Source organism: Parasteatoda tepidariorum, chromosome 11, assembly GCF_982258835.1.
Source record: "Parasteatoda tepidariorum strain Cologne lab strain chromosome 11, Ptep-v5.0, whole genome shotgun sequence".
Classification (NCBI taxonomy): domain Eukaryota; kingdom Metazoa; phylum Arthropoda; class Arachnida; order Araneae; family Theridiidae; genus Parasteatoda; species Parasteatoda tepidariorum.
In genome coordinates, this window is record NC_141765.1 from 37795281 (window position 1) to 37818364 (window position 23084).

General features: G+C 29.2%; 1 protein-coding gene across 6 annotated transcripts in view; it reads right to left on the bottom strand.

Moving 5' to 3' along the window:
- LOC107438554 (muscleblind-like protein 2) overlaps positions 1–23084 on the bottom strand; it is a 407949-nt gene that overhangs the window by 23941 nt on the left and 360924 nt on the right. For all 6 annotated transcript variants that reach the window (XM_071187782.2, XM_043043157.3, XM_043043159.3 and 3 more), the window contains exon 3: positions 7779–7979. In XM_071187782.2, coding sequence (XP_071043883.1) covers positions 7779–7979 — 201 coding nt within the window. The remainder of the gene's footprint in view (positions 1–7778; positions 7980–23084) is intronic.

Here is a 23084-nt window from a genome sequence, read left to right on the forward strand (position 1 = left end):
AAATACGATAATTAGGTTTCAAAATCTCGGGATTAGAGCAAGGCTTAAGGTTGTAATTACCACTTGAAATTTAACGCTTTTGATTCAATAGGTTCATTTGGAAACAAGAAAAACTTATTCTTTGGAATGGATTTCTTAAAAACAATATAAAGCTGTTTTAAAGAAACAGCACTGTTCCGTTGCGGATAAATTCAATAGAATAGTGCAAATGGGAATGATTATAGCATAGTTTGGAATGCGTCCAATAATTTGGGTGTAAAAAGCGTGATTGAGGAGATCACAAGTAAGATGTACGAGGCGTGAACATTATTTGTTAGCGATGTCTTTCTGGCTGATCGATGGGATTTTGTGAACGAAAGGAACGTTTTTCGTGTGATTAACAGAAACGTTGAATTGGTGGATCTTTTGGGAGGTGAAGAGAAGGATTTGCCTCAGACAAACAAGTCAAGATACTCTACCCCCCTTTCTGACAAGCTCTCAGTAACTTTCCGAAGTTAAGAATGACCTTTCAAAAAGGATGGAGCTTTTAAAAAGAGTATGAAATCGATTATTTTCCAAGTTGTCATACTCTAAGTATGGCGCATTTATTTGAAATATGATGTCAATCTTGCAAAGAGTTTTTTACCCATTTTTTATTTACGTATTAGTTAAAAGGTATTTTTAACAATATACTTTTGCTGTTATAACAGTTCATAAAATAAATGTTAAATAATCGCTTTCTTATTGATAGTTAAGTAACAGGGAAGCAATCATCAAAAACAGCTCACGCTCCTGCAAAACCATTAAATATTAGATTCTATATTAAATGAGAAAAAGGACCTTTAATGTTAGATTTTATATTGAATGAGAAAAAGACAGCTATGCCATCATACGGAAGACACACATTTTAACTGTCACTTTCTAAAAATTATTCATTCTTGCTTATTTTTTGTATGTTGAATCCTAATTGAATAATTCGGCTTCTTGCAACCGCCATCATTTTGCTATGCACCAGGGTAACTGAAAATACATCACCCATTGCTAAATTTGCCAGATTTACTTCAGTCAGTTTGCAACAAGCCTAGATTAGTGAGGGTAAATAGCCTTATTAAAGGTTTATTTCAAAAGGTCGTAGAAAATTCAGTCTCACTGATATATTCTTCGCAGATTTCCTAATAGTCCTAAATGTATTTAGGTTGAATTTAATAAGCGTGAAAATTATCAGGCAGATTAGAAAATACAGAAGACTTTTCCAATTAGCTCGGTGTATTGAAAAAGGCCAGCGATATTTGCAAAGAGTCGGGTTTTTTAATTAGCCAACCACATATACATCATACTAGTATGACATGGTGAAGTGAGTCCATCGGATGAATGAGTTTTACTTTCCCATGACACCAATAAGTGCGTTATGGGAATCACAACATCAACTGTTTGCAAACATCATCATAATCTGGTTATTTCTGAACATATAATTGTAATAAATTTGAAAAAAAAAATAGCTTAGTTACGGCATTTGACTTCATTTTGAGACAACTTTATTCATACAAATAAAATATTGCCGAACTATGCTTTAAAAAATTGCCTTTTTGTTTTGTGCTTAATACCTTTTTTTTCCTTACTTTACTGTATTACGCATACTTTCAAGAAGAACATCGCACAAATTTATGGTATTATGCTCCCTGCTTTCCAAACGTCAATATGGTTTTGGCTCAGTGACGTTTTGGGGCGCTTTTATCGCAAATTGGGCAACTCCAACAGTCCTTTTCAAAAAGTAAAATAAATTTCGGCAAATATTTTAATATGTTAGGGTTTGTTACCTCTGAAACGCCACTGATTACTTCAGTGAACTATATTTTTCAACAGGATAATGCTTCGATGCACGTTTCTAAGAGCGCAAAACTCTGGTTTAAAGCTAATTCTGTAAATTTAATTTATTTGTCGAAGAGTCTCGATCTTAAACAAATCGAAAACTCATGGGGACATCTAGCCCGAGAATTTTCTAAAAATGGCACACAATATCAATGCAAACAGTATCTTGTCTTCGCTATAAAAGACGCTTCGGAAAAAATGTTCGTGGACATTTTAAGAGATTTCTCAGGATCTTGATCACTCTGCTTATTCAAGTGATTGTAAAAAAAGGTAGTTTTCTTGATTATTGACGAACATTTTAAGTATTGCAGAGCATGTCCTATTACTTTTTTCCATCTATCCGTTAGTGTTGAGTTTTGTAAAATTCATATTTTGTAGCAAAATTTTATTTTTTATGCGCTATGAAGAGTTATTACAAAGTTATGCAACAGAAGTCAAACTTATAAGGCTTCATTCAGATGAAATTAAAATAAGGCATATTTTCGCTCAATTTAATGTTGTCTTTATATTTTTTTCACTCACTGCACAATTAATCTTCAAAAAGAAGTTTCATACATGATATTTTATTCAAAAGCAAATGTTTAGAATTTAATACAAGAAATGATTCTAACATAGCGTCATTCAAAAATTCTTTAGTACAAAAAATATTTTTTTTCTACCTTTTATTATTTTATAATAAAATAAAATATCAAAATTATTCATGCGGATTACCATTGCAATATGAAAATCGTGTCCAAAAGTTGAAAATGCAATATAAAGTTACACTAAATGATAAATTCACTCATAATAAATTCAATTTAAAATTAAGTAGAATAATTTTGAACAAGATAGTATTTATTTTGCTCAAGCTTACAACCAATAAAGGCTTATGAACTACTGCTTCGTTTTGTTTTCACATATTTAACCTGCAAAACTAAAGAAAAATGTGCCTCGACCAACAATTATTTCATAAATATTATATTTTGTTTTTAATTTAAACTGATGAGAAAGGTCAATAATTTAATTTTTAGTTTTTTATTTGAATTAACTGAAATATACAATATTTTATTCTTAAAATGAATTTAAATTTAAGACTAAAGTGCAATGTTTAGCAAAAAACTTTTATTGAAAGGTTTCAAATATTTACTAAAAAGAAGTTAAAAAATTTAAGTCTTGATGTTCCGCACTTTGTCACGAAAATTATACGAAGATTCGTAAAAGCATTTGATTCCAGATTCTTGGATTTCTAAAATAATTCATAAACATTATATTTCTGCTTTGAATTGTGCAAAATCTATTTGTAAACTATAAAGCCAAAATCTCTCACGGGAAAAAAATAATTTAATTTTTAAGACATTTATTAACCATTAATACAATTATACAACCTTTTGATTCAAAAAATAAACTGAAATTTAAGGCAAACCAGGCTTGCACTATTAAATTAAATACAATGTTTAGAAGAAAAAAAAACTAGCCTTAGATGGCGTCATATCTTTATTAAAAAAGAAGGTGAAAAATAATAAAGTCTTGACGTTTCTCACTTTGTCACGAAGATTATACCCTCTTAATAGGATTTGCTTCTAGGTCATCGTATAAAGAATTTCTTTAATGGCTGCTCTTTGATGAATGTTGGCCCAGACGAGGGTGGAGGCATCGGATTTATTTGCGCCTAGTCCTAATGAAGCCCCTATTAATGTCCTTAATAACAGCGGCGAAAGTCTGTAAGGCTGACCGCATTTATTCTCATTAGCATTCGAGCGACAGCCATTCGATACCATTACTTGTTTGAAACCATTAATCCTTAAAGCGAAATGCTCACATTCATTCTTGTTTAAATCTCCGCAGTCTGGCTTCAAAACTCCTTTTTTAATTCTATTTATTTAGTCTTGGTTTTTAAATGTCGGCAAAAGATGAATTTTCTTACCTTTTATTTTTAGAAGTTTGGTTTAAAATGGATTCTGCTTTCAACTGACCTTTACAAAGCGTAAATTAATACTAACGATGTATTTTAATAAATATTTTTTGGAGGTGTTCGGCAATAAGGAAACAGGATGAGTGCTGTTGTCTTGAAGTTAAGTTAATGTTTAAAGTAAGAAAAGATCTTGACCTTAAGAGTTATGAATAGTTTTGTCTGGAAACAACATTTTGAAAAAAATAATTTATCAAATAAGTTTGGTAAGAGTAAAAATGGTGTTGCTTCACGTTTTGTTTCGATAAATCTTCCTTGTATGTATAAATTAGAGCTTTAAAAAAATCTATGTATCATTAAAAATATCGATATTTTTTAAACACCCTGATAAATAAAAGTAAAAAAGAATCCTTTACAAAAATATTTTTGAAGGTTTATGTCTTACTATGAATCTTTAATGTACGATAATTATCGAAAATGATAATATCGAGGTAACGATAAACATTGAATAGGGTAACCTCAGGAGTAACCATAGGGCATTCCTCTATAATGCTAATTATGGAATAGGATAATATCAAAATAATTATAGACAACGATAATTATCAATAACGATAGTATCGTGAGTAATATCGAAAGCGATAATTAAGAATGCTCATAAGTTTCGTTAGGGCAACGAAAATATTTATCAATAAAAAAAAATTGGAAAAATATCATTAAGTACCTTGAATATCTGTATATCCAGACAAAATATCGAAAGATATTGAAATTCCGATATAACAACTTTGCCCAGAGTTACCATAAATCTAACATACGGGAACATAAATAAAAAGTTAATTTTTGAAGTACAGTTTTGATGAAAATATTAATTCACGTTAATCAGCCGCACCAGCTCTAAGCATTGCAAGACTTGTGCTGCCATCATTCACGTTTATCAGGTAACGAATTTTAAAGGTAATCTGGGTTTTTTTTCTCTCCCCTATTTTTTATCATTGTAGTTGATGTTTTTATTTAAACGAATGACTTCAAAATTATTAATTTTATGGGAATACCCTTTCCGATTTGCTTTACGATTTTTAGTTTAAAAACAAATTCATTCCAAAACGTCGTATGTCATAAAAACAAAACCCGACAAGCATGTTAATTTAAGTTTCATCATGAATGCATCTTACATAAATAAATAAATATATAAAAGCCAAACTGGTCATCAATTTAAATTCTAGTCTTAAAATGAAATTAAAGACAAGAGGATTAAATTACGTTAATGGTGTTTAAAATATGACGTAACCTAACAAATTTATCAAATTATTCTTGCTCGGTCGCATTTTTCCTTCCCACGTTTTGGAGGAGGCTTTTTCGTTATTTATTCATTTAGAACTCCATTAAAAAAACGCTGTGAAGTCATTTCCTGCAATGGAGCATCCGTAAAATGTCACCACGCTTTCTTCAGTGAAAGATAGCAAACACACTGAATAAAATCGTGACGGTGGAAAGAATACGAAGGAAGATGGGGAAAAAACTCATTCCCAAACTATTTCCTGAAAACGAAAGCTGCATTATTGAGTCAAGAAATCTGATCATTCCACTACATTTTCTAAATTCTAGTACTTTTCTTATCAATACAAGATTGTAGGTTGAAATAAAAAAAGAAGTAAAATAAATGTTTCTAAACTCAAAAAGACTAAAAATGAATTTTTTATATGCAAAGAACTCAATGAGAGGAAGAAAGGGCAAAAGAAATTTATTTTTCATTATACGCCAGCTGTTGAGCCCCTCAACTCCAATCTGCAAACGACCCATACATCATCGTTTGGGAGACATTTAAGAAAAAAAAAAATCGTTTGCTGCTTAATTTCAGATTTTGTGGTTAAGCTTACTTCAGAGAAAGATTGTTGGAAGACATTCAAGTTAGTTTTTATTTGCTTTAAAAATGCGAAGAAAAATGGTATTACGGATTTCCGGTAAAACAAAAAGACGTCATTTTTACACCGGATAAACTACAGTAACAAACAATGATTTTTTGAAATTTTGATATTCCACTTCCATGAAAGATGACATATGTGCAAAAGTCAGACTTGGAAGTTAAACTTACTTCGTATAAAGATTGTAAAAAGACATTTTTTTTTGTTGCATAACAAAATTAAGAAAAAATGGTGTTAAAGATTTCCGTTGAAATAAAAAAACATCACTTTTACACTGAATTAATTATATTAACAAATAATAACTGATTAGAATTGTTATTTGGTATTTTCATGAAGAAAATATTTCCCAAAAATATAGTTAGCGCTTTTTATGGTTAAGCCTAACATATTTCACATAAGGATTGTTGGGAGACATCCTAGCTAGTTTTATTTGCTTAAAAACATAAGTTTTACTTCAGAACTTAGGGTTAAGCCTAACATATTTCACATAAAGATTGTTGGAAGACATCCTAGCTAGTTTTATTTGCTTAAAAACATAAGTTTTACACAGAACTTTAGGGTTAGGCAAACTTCAAGCAAAGATTGTTGGGAAATATCTTAGTTTATATTTGCGTAAAAGTGTGTGGAAAAATGCAAAATTAAGAATTTTGGTTAAGCAAATGATAATCGTATACATAACATTAAAAACGATAAATTGTATAAATTAAATTAACCAACTAAAATTGATTGGAACTATTATTTTTAATTTATATAGTAGATAATATTTACGTTTAATTTCAAATTTTGTCGTTAAACCTCGTTTGCATAAAAAATGTTAGGAGACACAAAATTTGTTTTTTGTTGCATAACAAAATGAAGAAATAGTGGTGTTTTGCACTTCCGGTGAAATAAACGATTTCTATTTTTCGTAAGATAAATTACGTTAATAAATAAAAATTGGTTAGAGTCATTATTTCCCATTTAAAACAGGAAATTTTTAAAAAAAATTACAAGATTAATGACCGATATCAGATTATTTTTGCTTACAGCAAAATATAAAATAAGTGACATAAGATATTTCTGGCATTTAAAAAATAGCTTGCATTTGCAGACATAGTTGTTTGAAGATGTTATTTTCTATTCTTATATCTGGATCTACAATCCACGCTTTTTTCTTAAGACAATGTTTTCCAATTTTAGATTCTAAGATTTCCGACTCAGTGTTTCAGTAAGTAGTAAAAGTCTTTCAGTAAGTAGTAAAAAGTATTTATGAAATTCTAAATATATTTGACCATTTAAAAAAATAGTACTCCCGATGATTCCTCTAACTCAATTTGAAACAATTATTACATTTCTAAGCATTCAAATACAATACAATGACACAAAACAATGAAATAGTTTAATTTAGAAAGTTTTACATAACATTTATAAAAAATTTAAGCACACACGAACGAAGAATTTGCTCATATTTAATTAGTTTTAATTCTACAAATATACTTGAGTATAACAGAATACAAGAAATGAAAAATTTACATAAAATTACAAACCAGGTGAAGATTGTGTTTTCACAAATTTAAATATATTGAATTTAGAGCTGACATATCATGCACGAAAAATTATTTCATACATAAAAAATTACTAACTAGGCGAAGATATTTTCCCCCAGAGATTAAAAACAGTGAACTTAGATTTCACATATTATGCACACAAGTATAATAAAACTTGAACTAGATCCATCAACACTGATTACAGGCCTTTTGGTAATTCATTTAATTTATCAGTTTCATACATTAGAATTGCGACTAGAGAAGGTAGTTTATAAGTAAAGAGTTTAAGAGCTATTTTGATGAGTTTTTTGAAAGATATAGTAAAAAAGAGCAACTGAAAAATTTAGTTCATACATATTTAATAACAACAAGGTGACTATGGTTTTTTTCACAGAGCTTGAAAACAATGAACTTAGAGCAAACGTATTATGCACGTAAGTTTAATAAAATTTGAACTAGATCTATCACAGGATCAGGCACAGGTGGATTTGTTTAATTTATTATTTTGATACATTAGAATCACGACCTGAGAAGGTAGTTTATAGATACTATTTAGATGATTTTTTCTTAAAGATATAGTAAAAAAGACAAACTTACTTCTAATCTGTCAGTTCGAGGCGCCTTCTGTGTGACAATAGGTGTGTGCACAATAGAAGTAAGTTGGGGCGGTGGAGGTGGGGCGGCCAAAGCATCTGCGGGCACCATTCCAGCAGGGATCATTGGGCTAGGGCTTAAGTATGGACTGAAAGACGAAGCCGTGTGACCTGCGATAGCCGGCATGTAAGGTGAAGTCGACGCCTACGAGAAAGAAAATTGATAAATGTAATGCATAATGAAAAAAAGGTTTGATGTACAGCTATTTAATAAAAGATGACGTTATTTATGTATTTTTTCTCTTCTTTTATGTGAACAAAAAAACGCTTTTTGCAGGTACTTTATTGGTTACAAAGACTTATTTGCAAGCAGCGTATAAGATATTTGTAAAAAGATAGAAAATTAATATAAAGTTTTATCTCTAGGTACTGTAACAGTTGACCAATTGTTTTCAATAACTGTACTCAACAAAATAAACGCTATTTTCAAATATTGCAATCGTTGTTGTTTATCTTGAATGAAATCGAAGATTTACTATTGTTAACAATGTAGCTACTTTATATATACAGAGAAAAAAGTATATCTACAACCAAAATATGATCAAATTTATCGTGTTTCTGGCTCTATGGGAACACCAAAAGACTAAAGTTTATTGTTTGTTTATTGGATTTACATACATTTGCAGGCTTGTGTGCTCAGTTTAGGCTAATAAACCTTTGTCAAATAGAAGGACGGATAGTACAATAGAGAGAATGACAGCACGAAGATACATCCAGGGTAACGGCAGGATTCGAACTCGCTACCTCCACGCTTTGCACAGCTTTTGGAGGGTGATACCACTTGGCCAGAGAGAGCCCCAAGACCTTTGTAAAATGATTTTTGTAATGACTTTTTGGTAAAAGTCAAATATTTTTTCTATTATCATGCTGTTTAGTAGTAAATGATTCAAAATGAGGTAATTTTAAGCAAAAGTCAGCAATTTCAACAGTGCAGTACACACTTTTTAACTTTGCTTTTGACCGGGATCAGTGGCGTTGTCTTGTAATACAGCTGTTTGGAGATCTAGGCTGTAGGATGGCTTGAGGTTGGGAGTTCGGTCCTCTGTTGATTTATGATTATGCAGTTTAAAGGGCGACGTAAATAAAAGAAAGAATTTAGCTTTTTGTCGGTGGTTAAATAATACATAAGGGGGAAAAATTACTACATCAAGGCTGTCCCAACATTCTAACATGGAAGCGTAGAGGTAGTTGGTTCAAATCCCAACGTACCCTTGGATGCATCTATTTATATATATTTATTTATTTATTATTATATACTCATACGTATGCTTGTGTACTCATTACAAAGCTCAGCTAATACTCAGCTAATGTGCCCTGGTCAAGATGATATACAGATAGCACAAGATAGAGAAAGGCAGTACATGCATACAACTGGGACACGGTAGGACTCGAATCAGCTACCTCCACGTTGCAATAGACGCATCTTTGTAATGTTTTTTTTTTTTCAATTAGAGCAGTTTTTTCGCAAGCTAGGATAGGACTTGTAAAGGATGTTTTGTAATGAGCATACAAGTCTTCATATGCAAATATAACAATAAAAAACCAGTTTGTTTAGCATGCATACTGAGGATTGTGCATTCAATATAAAATTGCTTCCTAAACTTCGTTAAAATTGAGTAATAGAGATTTTCAATCAAAACAAAAAACTAGAGATGAAATAAATCTGTTTTTATTCGATTTACTGTAAGGTCAAGTGTAGAAATAATGCAAGCATATAAATATGATATCTCTAAAAAGTTTAAAATTAAGTGAAAATTGTATTGTGATCAGAAATTTTTTCTTATAATTACTTTAAATATTTTCTTGTAGAGAACTTAAGTACATCCCTGGAGTTAATAGTAGAACCAAAAAAGTTTTCATCCATTTTTATTTGCCTATTTTAAGCGAACATCAGAACAGCATATCAAACTTCAATGAATCTATTTTTTATGCTAATAAATGTGTTATATTACACAAAAAAGTAGTTTAAATAAATAAAAAAATTTTGATGTTATTTGATTTTTTTATTATAAACAAAAAAAGTGACAGTTTTTGCCATTGAAAAATACAGTCACAAAATTTAAACCAAATTTTCGTTTATCATACAACGCACAATTATTTAAAAATACAGAAGTAATAATAGTGACTGAAAAGAACAATATTAACTATAAATAATATATAAAAAGCTTAGTAACTAAATAATCTGAAAGTTTGGAAGATCTGAGTTATGAAATCTAATTAATGCTTAATAAAGAATTATTTTGTCCCAATTCGTCCCAATAAATGACATATATATTTATATTGAAGATTAACAGTTCCAATAGCATTTTAATAATAGTTCCAATAGCATTTTTTAAAAAAATATATAAAATGAATCGCACATTAAAAACCATATCTATAAGTAACATATTGTTCACTAGTAAATGTTATGTTTATGACAGTTGGAAATACTTGTTACAAACTGGTTAGCTTCACAAAAATCGCTGGATCAAAAATCAGTAAGTCCAAGTACCCATAATTAAACTCATTAAAGTACATAGTATCTAAAGGAACGTAGAAAAAAGCAATATTGATTTTGTATACAATTATGCTTTTAAATAATCCGAAATAAAATATAATAATCCGAAATAAAATGAATAGAAAATTTTTATTAACCGTAACTAAAACCATTTTTACATATATAATTCCATTATAATTTATCCAACATACACGTTCAACTTCTGTAATGTCTTGTGGCAAAATAACAATTTTTGTGGATAACTGTTTCAAATTAACTACTCACTTTATTAGGAATTTCGCAATCCTTTCGTATTGAGACATTAAAACCCTTTCATCTCTTAATTATTCAAAATAAAACAAATATTGTTATTCAAAACTAATTGAAACTAAGCATAGCTATATGATATTATGACAGTTGAATACCCGAACAATTTCACAATTTCAAAAAATGTACATCAAAATTGATTACTCATCATATTAGGAATTTCGTAATACTTTCTTATTGGGACATTAAAACCCTTTCCTCTTTTAATTATTCAAAATAAAGCAAATATTGTTATTCAAAACTAATTGAAACTAAACATAGCTATATGATATTATGACAGTTGAATACCCTAACAATTTCACAATTTCAAAAAATGCATATCAAAATTGATTACTCATCATATTAGGAATTTCGTGATACTTTCTTATTGGGACATTAAAACCCTTTTATCTTTTAATTATTCAAAATAAAACAAATATTGTTATTCAAAACTAATTGAAACTAAACATAGCTATATGATATTATGACAGTTGAATACCCCAACGATTTCGCAATTTCAAAAAATGTACATCAAAATTGATTACTCATCATATTAGGAATTTCATAATACTTTCTTATTGGGACATTAAAACCCTTTCATCCTTTAATTATTCAAAATAAAACAAATATTGTTATTCAAAACTAATTGAAACTAAGCATAGCTATATGATATTATGACAGTTGAATACCCCAACAATTTCACAATTTCAAAAATGTATATCAAAATTGATTACTCATCATATTATGAATTTCGTAATACTTTCTTATTGGGACATTAAAACCCCTTCATCTTTTAATTATTCAAAATAAAACAAATATTGTTATTCAAAACTAATTGAAACTAAACATAGCTATATGATATTATGACAGTTGAATACCCTAACAATTTCACAATTTCAAAAAATGTATATCAAAATTGATTACTCATCATATTATGAATTTCGTAATACTTTCTTATTGGGACATTAAAACCCTTTCATCTTTTAATTATTCAAAATAAAACAAATATTGTTATTCAAAACTAATTGAAACTAACCATAGATATATTATATTATGAATGTTGAATACCCCACTGTTGAAAAATCTATTTGAGATTAAGTACTTAACATATTGGATGACTGCAACCCTTATAGACACTTGACAATAGTGAAGAAATAATGAGGAAATTAGAGCTCGATCTTTTTCGGAATCGTAGAAATAACAATGGGAAAAGAGAAAGAAAGAAAGAAAATTCGTACAAGAGATGGGGCTCATTTTACGCGCTCACGCCTTTAGTAAATGTCATTGCCAAACATTTCTTCTCTGAGCCACAACCCTCTTCTTTTTCCACCTTTCCTGCATTACTTTTCTTCTTTTAATCAGCGAAATTCTTTTCTTCCCAGTCAATAGAAGGGACGGGCGGTGACCATTTTGTCCTACTCTCTAATTTGTTTGACTCTTGAAGCTCGTATTTTTCTCCATCGTCTTTTTTTAGAGATTCCTTATTTCGGCCAAGAAAGATGGACAGGCGCTTCATGTCAGCGGTGTCGTAAAATTGGGATATCGTTCCCATTAGAGCCAAGTAATAAATCTTCTTTCAGGAAGAGGGGCTTAGAGCCAGATCAGTTTTTCAGAGACCTAACGATTTCGCTTTGGTTAAGAAAGAACATTTTCAGATTTACCTCTTTTCAACTTAAAAGTAAATTTGTGGTGGATATCCCAAGTAAGGAATTTAATGTAACTGACAAAAGATACTTCGATGCTGTGCATAACTGTTAGATTTATAAGATATTAAAATAGGAACTGCGAATAATTGTAGTCCGTGGATCGAGATTCAGACAGAAAGTAAAAGTTTATTAACAAAAAGCAAACAAACACATACAAATTTAAAAAGAACGCCATCTGGCGGTATAAAAAGAAAAAGACTTCGTAGCTATCCTTCCCAGGGAATGACAACAATCTCCCCCTGCGAGAAGGATTTTACTTTTTAACACATATAACAATATACACATAAAAAATATTAATTCTCTTAACATAAATTTCAAATTAAACTTATTTTTTCCAAAGAAAAAATTAACTTCTCAAAAGTTACAGCTTTAGTTAAAAAATCAGAAATATTATCATTAGTATTCTTATAAACAGTTTTTAAAATTTTATCTTCAATCATATCTCTCACAAAATGAAATTTAAGATTTACATGCCTGGTTTTATTAGAAGATTTACCATTATTCAACCAGTCAATAGCTGCTTGGCTATCAGAAAACATAGTAACAGGAGCATCAATAAATTTTTTACAGTTCAGTTCATTTAACATATTTATTATCCAAGTAAGTTCTCGAGCTGTGTCAGCTGCAGCAAATAATTCAGCTTCGCATGTTGATAGTCCTACACATCTTTGTTTTCTGCTTTTCCATGTTATAAGAGAATTACCTATCATAATTACACAACCTGAAAAAGATTTTCCTCCTTCTGCATTGCCCCAACTTGCATTCGCACTACAGTTTAAAATACCAAATTCTTTACTATAAAACAAGACTCTATCTTTTGAACCGTTCAAATATTTCAAAACTCTCTTGGCCAAAACATAATGCCTTTTTTCAGGACGTTTATTAAATTGTGATAAATAACTAGTTACAAAAGCAATATCTGGTCGGGTTCTATTTGCTAAATATAAAAGTTCACCGACGATTTCCTGATAATCAGTTTGATCTACTAAATCATCAGTAGGATTAAAACATCTATCTTCACCTTTAGTTATGGGAATATTTGTTTTCTTGCAATTTTCCAAACCATATTTTTTCATTAAAGTTTCAATGTAATGAGTTTGAGATAGACCAATTCCGTTTTCTTTTTGTGAAATCTCAATGCCTAAAAATTTTGAATCGTTAGTTGTTTCTTTTAATTCAAATGTTTGATTAAGTTTTGAAATAATTTCCTTGTATAATTTCGGATTATTAGAAAATATTGCCAAATCATCTACGTATACACAAATTGCGAAAAAGTCATTATCATTAATTTTAGTAAATACGCAATCGTCAGATGCAAGTTGAGTGAGACCAATCTTTTTAAGTTCATTTTTTAACTTTATATGCCAATTTCTACCAGATTGAGGTAGACCATAAATACTTTTATTTAATTTGCACACTTTATTTTTACCATTTTTATCTTCAAAACCTGGAGGTATTTCCATATATACAGTTTCATCAATATCACCATATAAATAAGCAGTTTTAATATCAAAAAATTTAACAAATAAATCCAATTTTGCTGCTAAAGCAATCAATAACCTGAATGATTCAATATTTACCACATGTGAATATGATTCAGAATAATCAACATTTTTAATTTGATTAAATCCAGCTGCAACCAGTCGCGCTTTGTAAATTTTGTTATTATTGTCATTTTTAATTGTGTACACCCATTTACTTTTTATTATTTTTTCCTTCTTAGGCCTCTCAATTAAATCAAAAACCTTATGTTTCTCCATCGAAAGAAGTTCGTTTTCCATTGCGGTTTTCCACTCGGAATATTTATTACTATTTATCGCCTGGTCATAATTTTGAGGAATAGATGATCCTTTCAAGGCTAAGTTCGCGTTTGCGGATATTTTGTTTTTAATTCTTTCAGAACGTCTTAATGCAGGAGTATTTTGATTATTTTCATTTTGTGAATCAGCACTTTCTTGAGAAGATTTATGAGAAAAAGAATGTTCACTGCTTGATTCAGTTGGAGGGGAGTTTTGGGTTTCAGTTTCGATCTGTGGTAGAGGCATATTAAACTGGGTCAAATCCTCAATGTTCCATATGCTACATTCATTCTTGTTTGTTAGAAATTTACTTCCTCTTAATGATTCGCTAAATTTAACAGATCGCTCTTCAATTACAATATTTTTATCGACATCATATATTCTATAAGCGCGCCTTTCTCTAGAATAACCGACGAAAATGCCACGTTTTCCCGGAACATCAAATTTATTTCGGAATTGTTTAGGTATATGAAAATAAACGACGCATCCAAATACTTTTAAGTAGTTAAGTTTCGGTTCTTTTCCTGACCATATTTCAATCGGAAGATTCTGTTTATTTTTACGCGGTGAAAGATTAGAAATGTGAGTGCTAAAATTTATCGCTTCAGCCCAGAATTTTAATGGTAATTCACTTTCATATAATAATGTTCTAGCCCTTTCTACTAATACTCGTATGGCTCGCTCAGCACGTCCATTTGACGAAGGATTATACGGTACTGTTTTTTCATGTATGATCCCATATTTTTCTAAAAAACTATCAATCTCGTTGTTAACAAATTCTAGACCGTTATCTGCTCTGAATCTTTTGATTTTCTTATTCATTAAATTTTCATACCTTTCTTTAAACATACAAAACATTTCAAATACATCATTTTTATGCTTCAAAAAATAAGAAAAGTACATCCCAGAAAAATCATCCACTAGAACTAAAAAATATCTTGAATTTCCTAATGAATCACAATTTATTGGGCCTGCTAGGTCCGCATGAATTAACTCTAATACAGAATTACTTTGTGCAATATTAATTGTTGGATGACTTTTATGAGTTACTTTACTTATATCACAAGATTCACAATGATAATTTTCAAAATCTTTAAAATTTATGCCAATAACATTTTGCATTTTAACCATGTATTGTGGATTTAAATGACATAGTCTTTTATGCCAAATATTATAAGTATCTAAGTTACTTACTTCATTACATTCTAACTCAGAATTAGTTACATCGTTATAATCAAAAAATTTAGGTGAAATGTTATTACACGGTTCCATTAAAATTTCGAAACGATTGTTTACTTTTACAGCTTTTAAAACACTGCGATTATCATTAGTTAAAATCAAAATATCATTACCATTAGATTTAATTTTATAACCTTTATCAATTAGTTTAGATACTGAAATTAAATTGTTTCGTAAATCTGGTACATATATTACATCATATATTGTTAGATTTTTACTGCAATTATCAACTGTTGTTGTAGCTTTTACAATACCGATTCCTTTTGAAATTAAATTTGACTTCTTACCTGCTAATTGTATTATTCCATTAACATGATTTAAGTTTTCAAAAAAGTTTAAATCTTTTACCATGTGTGAAGTAGCACCAGAATCCAAAATGAAAACAGTTTTGTTTTTATCAGTAGCACTAGAATTTATTTGGTGTTGTTCTTGTTCAGCGGTAAGTGCGAAATTTTCACTAGAATGTTTATCTTGATTTTCAAATGCACAATGAGCGTTATTGCTTTTGGTTTTGTTCATACCCGATTTAAAGTTCGAAAATGTTCTTTTTTCTTGAGATGTTTGGTTTTGATTTCCCTCGTTCTTGTTTCGGAAATAGCAGTCTTTAGCTAGGTGATTCGTTTTATGGCAGATGAAACATTTCTTCCTGCTTCTATTTTCATATTTATATTTTACTCCGAATGCTTCTGTTCGTCTGGGAATATCATTTCTTAATTTTGATAGGATGTTTTCTTCTTCCCGCAGTATTTCTAAAATTTCCTCCATTTGTTTTTCGCGTTGGGTTTTCAAGATCTCTCTTATTTTTGCAAATTTTCCTCTTAATCCTCTAACAGTATAATAAACAAGTTCTCGTTCAGAAATCTGCAGTCCAAGTGATGAACATTTCGTTTGAAGTCCTCGTGATCTTGCAATATAGTCTGACACATTTTCATTTTCTTTCATTTCAAGATTTTTTATTTCGTTACTTGCATCGATTTTTCGATCTTCTGTTTTACCAGTAAATGTGCTTTGAATTTTTTCCCATAGAATTTTAGCGTTAGTTTCGTTTGCGAACTGAAGACTTTGGTCATCAGAAAGCGATAGTTGTATGTATGCAACTGCGTCATCATTGTTTAGAGTCCATTGTTCTCGCAACTTTGGATCAACGGGGGTTTCTTCAGTTAGCACATTAGCTATTTTCTTAAGTGTCAGCAAAGCCTTGACTTTAATACTCCACTGATAGAAGTTATCACTGTTCAGCAGTGGGATACTCGGCAGATCCCTGTTCATTTTGATTTTGGAATCCAAACGATGTAAATCACGGCGAAACTAAGTGAAACTTTTTTACTGCGTCATAATTTTCAAAACCACAGCCGTGCTGCCAACTGTAGTCCGTGGATCGAGATTCAGATAGAAAGTAAAAGTTTATTAACAAAAAGCAAACAAACACATACAAATTTAAAAAGAACGCCATCTGGCGGTATAAAAAGAAAAAGACTTCGTAGCTATCCTTCCCAGGGAATGACAACAATAATTTTATGGCATAAATCAGTATTTACAATAAACGTGCGTTGGTTATTAAACCAAATGAAATGTTCAAATCAAGATTTAGATGTTGTCATATAAATTCATTAAAAATAAAAAAATAAGTAAATAAATGAAAATTTTAAAATTAAATTTTTGAATAAATATTTAATCCAACCTTTTATTGATGCAAGTTTTGGTAAAAACAAAAATAATTAACTGACGACATTGTAGAACTAGGAAATATTTTTCAAGCAGAGAAGTACGATAGCACCCTTTTCAGGAAAAAAAAATTAGTTTATTTTTTTGTTTAAATTTTTCTTAAATTTTACTACACAGTTCTATATCTACACATATATCAAAAACTGTTTTCAAAATGCAACAGAAATATTCTCAGTTACGTTTTGAAACTATAAAATAATAGTTTAAATTTATATATTAAAATGTGGGATTTTTTGTAATTGGTGTATAAAAATAGTTCCAAAATACCACAAAAACTTTTATTTACTGCTAAAACACTGCATGATATTTTTAAGGCTACACCACAGAGGCATTTTTGAAATAATACATAAGTTTATGTAATTTTTTTTGAGAGTGAATTTCTGAAAAATTAATTGTGTTTTTTGTGTTTAACGTTTCTATTACAATTTAGATTTTGATAAAAGCGTAAAGATTTCATGTCAGTACGTGTATTATGTGCAAAAAAGGTCCCAGAAAGTGCAAAAAAAGGTTTTTATAGGTACCAGAAGCATTTTTATTTACTACCTAAAAGATATAAACACTCGCTTTAGGGGAACTAATATTTAACCTTCCACTTATACTTGCGAAATGTTTAAACAACAATGCAAAGACGTTTCAAATATTATAACGTTAAATATATGTGTGTCATACTTATTTATTAGAAATAAAGAAAACAAAACATAAAGGTCCCTTTTCTACATTCCGTCTTTCATTAACAATAATAAAAATATTGCATGGCAGCCAAAGTGGAATATTTAAAAGGAAAAATCTCAGAATGAGACGTTTCCAAGGTTTCATCATAGAAACATTTTTTGAAACATATATTAACAGTATTTCGGATACCTAAATGAGACTTTTTGATCTACGTAAGAATAATGACTTAACAATCATACAAACAAATATGTAAGTCACACTATTTGTTAAAATATTAGTTATTAATAAATAAACCATATCATTAATTATTTATCAATTGCTCAAATATAGGCTGATTTGCTCAATTTCACATCTGAATAACATCAGAAATTTTGATAAACTTATCTTCTCTATGAGATTTACCTAAATATTTACTAAAAATAATGAAATATGATTTGCAACATGTGTTTTGTTTCTAAATTGCTAGAACATGTTTATGTAATGTTTCCTGACATGTGACAAAAGGGGTATCTTGGAATTTGGCACTTTGTGACAAAGAAGAGGAGGGGTTCAAAATTATTGAAAAAAAAAAGAGCAACATCTCTTATGAACGGATCCTTCAACATATAACCTAACTGCTATTTCACCATTTCATTTTATTTTCTCTTTAACTTAAGCTTCAGTTTTAGTTTCTAACAACGAATAATTTTGTCTGATCTAGGATGTAATAACTATAATAGGTGATTTGAAGCAGTAGAGCAGCTTCCGGATTTTGTGCCATTAAATTCTACTATTTCTCATTTAATTATTCTATTAAGTCAAAATATGAATCATGCTAACGCTACAATTCTCGACAGAGAATTATGAAATCAGTTTTAAAAGCTGAGAAAAAGATCTAAAGACTCATTTTCGAAAAAGAATACAATATAATAGGGAATATAGAATTTAATGACCTGGAGTTAGAGAAAAGCAATTACAATGTAAAGAACAATCATAATGTATTTTTAAATTTATTTTAAGGATTTTAATGAATAAAATATTTAATTTTGAATCAGAAGCCTAATAATAAACAAATTGTTGGATTTCTTAAACTGTAAAGAAATCTGCAGTAACATAAGACAAGGTTTTCGCACAAATATCAATTTCGTTTTCTATTAAAGTTATTCACTTGAGAAGTCAAAAATGTTTTACGTAAGAAAGTGATTTCTCTGCAGCAAAAATAGAATTTAAACTTAAATCCAATCTTTTACTTACGGGTAGAGTTAGAAGTTAAAATGTCTTTGAAAACACGGTTTAATAAAAGAAATAACATTATACACATGCCTCAACGGACTTAAAATTGACGAGATTTTTTGGATTGAATAAATTTCTTGAAATTTATGTTAATATTTTGTACTTGACTGCTCTAATCAATAAAAATTATCAGTCAAATATATCTATAATATAAACTATTTAGATAAACTTTCTTTAAATCATAGAGATTATTATGAATAAACCATAGAGATTTAAGTCATGGAAACTTATTTAAATCAAAGAGACTATAAATTCTAAACAATAATCAAAACGAATATTTCATTGTTTAAATTGTGAAAAACATGGAAAAATAGTTACAATATCACTAGATGATGCATGTTTGACTTATTCATAATTTGATGACCATATCTATGTACATTTTTCAATCAACTATGAATAATTTTATCGCTCATCAACTATTGAAATTTATATCACTCAATCAATTATTGATATTTATATAATTAATTTATGTATTTTATAAACAACACATATTTGACCTATTTCTTTACTGTGGTTAACTTGATTTCAGACATTTTGCGTAGTTTTACGGCAATATGATTCTATTTCTTAATATTTTAATGAAATTCATTTTAAAAGAAAAAGGAATAAAACTTAGTAGAAAAAATAAATCTTCAGATTATGCACAGTTACCTTTGATAAAACATGATGAACAGTTTAATGCATGAATTCCCTTATCCTTTAACCATGTTAATATCTTCACGAGTAACCTACTTAATAGAGTTTAATCAATTATTGATTGAACTGTAAGTAGCGTTTAATATACCAGGTCCGAAATCAACTATTGATATCGATTTCGCTTATGTAAATATCCGTATTGCTCAATTAATTGTTAATGTGTAATCATAGATCAGCTATTGATATCTTTATCACTGCACTGTTAGAATTTTCATTCTAAAATTACTGTCAAATAACCTGAAGCAGTCTGTTAATCCAATTAACCGTAAAGTTTACGGTAAAGAACATTTTTTACCTTTACGGTTTTGAAACGGTTTACAACTAGGCTTCGAAACCGTAAAAAAGAAATTTAACTGGATATCCGAACTAGGCTTTTCGTTCGGTAATGTGCATTGGAGAATACAGGGCACAAATTGGGGAAAGCTGGAAACTCCTCACGTGTTGAAGGGAATGGAAGAAATATCATGATGTCAACGCCAGGACTCGAACCCCGTTCTGTCAATCACGAGATTGACAGATTAGCCCTCTCGGCTATAATATGAACTCAGCTGCAAGAAACTGAGTGGCTTCATTAGGTGAGCCTAGTTGGTGCGAAAAATTTTGGTTGTTTAACCGTATTAGGTGAAAGCAGTTAATAAACAGTTTTTCTCACAGTTAACAGTTTGAATACCATCTTATTTATGGTTATTTAACTATTTTATTTGAATATGGTATAATAAGTCAAGCAAATTGTGGTTTTACCATTTCTTCCGAGAAATTTCTAACAGCATAAAATATCACCACATATGTATCACCTATTTTAAACTACGCTTAGCTAATTTTAAAAATATTGTATAGTTTTAAGATAATATTTATTATTGATATCCATATCAATAAAATTTACTAAATGACATCTTTATCACTAGTTTCTATAAATATCGCAGACGAAAAATTATGTTTAAATTATGAATAATTTTTACATATTTATCCTTGATAAACTATTGACTTCTTTATCACTAGTTTCTATAAATATCACACATGTATAATCTATTTTTAAACTACGATTAACTAATTTCAAAATATTGAATAGTTCTTAATTTAATATCTTGATTATATCAATTAATATCTTGTCTATATCAATACAAATTAATAATTGATATCCTTATCACAAGTTCCTATAAATAACGCAGTTGAAACTATGATTGGCTTATTTTGAAAATATTGCATAGTTTCAAGGTAATATCAATCTACTTCTAACTCTTTTCATGATATTGGTTTTCAACTTCCCAATAAGTTAATATCTTCTACTGCAGGAGAGAAAGTTACTTTAAAAGGTCAAAAAGTCTAGAAGAGAACTTGTAGAAACTGTGAAGCAGTCCAAAAGTCTGGCAATAAAACGCTTGGCGCCCTGAGGACTAAATGGTGTTTAAACTTGGCCGCCGTGTTGGTTTGGCGTGGTAAGGGCCCAACCGAAAATGTCTGCTAATGGTCTTTTCCTTTTTCGTTGGCTCAGTTAACTTCTGATGACAAATAGCTCGCCAGCTGTTAATAAAGCTCACTGGAGCTAGTAATTAGGAGAACAGGTCATTGAGAAGGCGGGAATTTGGGATCATCTTCTAATAGTTATTATTTTTTTACTGGGATATTTTTGATAAAAGCTTAAATGAAAATTTAAGCTCTTTAATTTGTTGTTGGTAAAGTCCGATCTTAAAGTAAATATATCGTTTAGACTATCTTATTTGAATTTGAAGAGCATAAGATTGTGTTTCAAGGTGATTAAATAAGCATTAAATTAAGTTTGATGATAAAATAAATGAATTGTTTACACAATTGTTTTATAATTTGAAGATAGTAATATTTTGTTCAAGGTGATCAAATTAGCGTTAAAAATTTAAGCATTAAATGAAGTCTAATATTAATATAAATATATTTAGAAAATGTTATTTAAATAGGATGATAATAAGATTTTGAAGAAGGTGATAAAGGTGGTGCGTATAAAAATTTATAAGTTAATAAAATTTTATTCGAATCATTTATCCTTTAAATAACTGATGGTTTTGAGTTACTTAAATAGTTATAAAAGTGACGAATTCTGATAAAATGATTTTTAATAAAAAAAGCTGTAGTTTTTTATTATTATTTTTTTGTTGTTGTTGAGGGGATTAAGAAATTTTACACTGAGAAAAATAGTATGGTCAAAACTACCTGAATATAGTAAAGTTTACCATGTTTTTGTCTCTATAGGAACAACAAAAATCTCAGTAATTATTAGCCGGTCTTTCGGTAATGATTTGATAAAATTAACAAGAAAATATGGTTTTATAATAGGCGATAAAATTTTGTAATTGTGGTAAAATTAGGTAAGTTCATCCTAATACCTAAGAGAACGGCACAAAAACCATTTACTTGGTTAAATTTACTTTTCAGTTATACATGTTTTACTCAATGTGTGGTAACAAGGACTATAATTTTGAAAACCAAAAATAAAACGATACCATATGAACGGAAAAATTGCCAAATGAATGGTTTAAATACTGTATATTTAAGTTTTTAATACCATAGTCATGCTCTTTTTACCAGAAATGTTATTACCATACAGTACGGTAATTTTACCAGAATCTTTTCTTTCATGTAGATATATATGAATAGATAATTATAGTTAAAACAATAAATTTGCTAAAAAAGCCAACAAAAAAAATATATGGAGTAAAAAATTTCAATAATTTCTCACATATGTCAAGTATTTCTCACATACTATGAATTTTAGTATTATTGATGGTACAATGTACATTTTTGCACTGTCTTTTTTGCTTTTGATGGTACAATTTTATCAAAATTGTAACAAACAGCATAAAAATAATGTCTTAATGGATCTTCACTTCAACCACAAGTAGTTTTTCACTTATTTTTCATTGCATGTTGTTCAACAAAATTTGCTCTTCCAAACAACTAATTAGTGACTACAACAAGCATAAATGCGTTATTTCTAATATTGCTTAAGGTAAAAATAAGGGATAAGTAGCTAAAAGTTAACAAGTTCTATCGAGAAAATAGTTTGAATAAATTATAAGATACAAAGCAAATTAGTCCAAAGACACACTTCTAAAAGGTTTTAAAATGCAAATTCCAAAAATTATACTGTACAAAGTGTGATAGTTTACAATTTTTTAGACATGAGATTTCTATTTATTTTTTATAGAATGCAAAACTATTTAAAATCGTTATATACAGGATCAATTTTTTTTTTCCATTTATCACTAACATCCAACATTGCTTTGTTTTCTTTAATTCTGTTTAAAAGAAGATTAATAAACTACACAATGGAAATATGATTAGAAAGTTTCATTTAATTTGATTATATTTATAATTAATGATGAGTT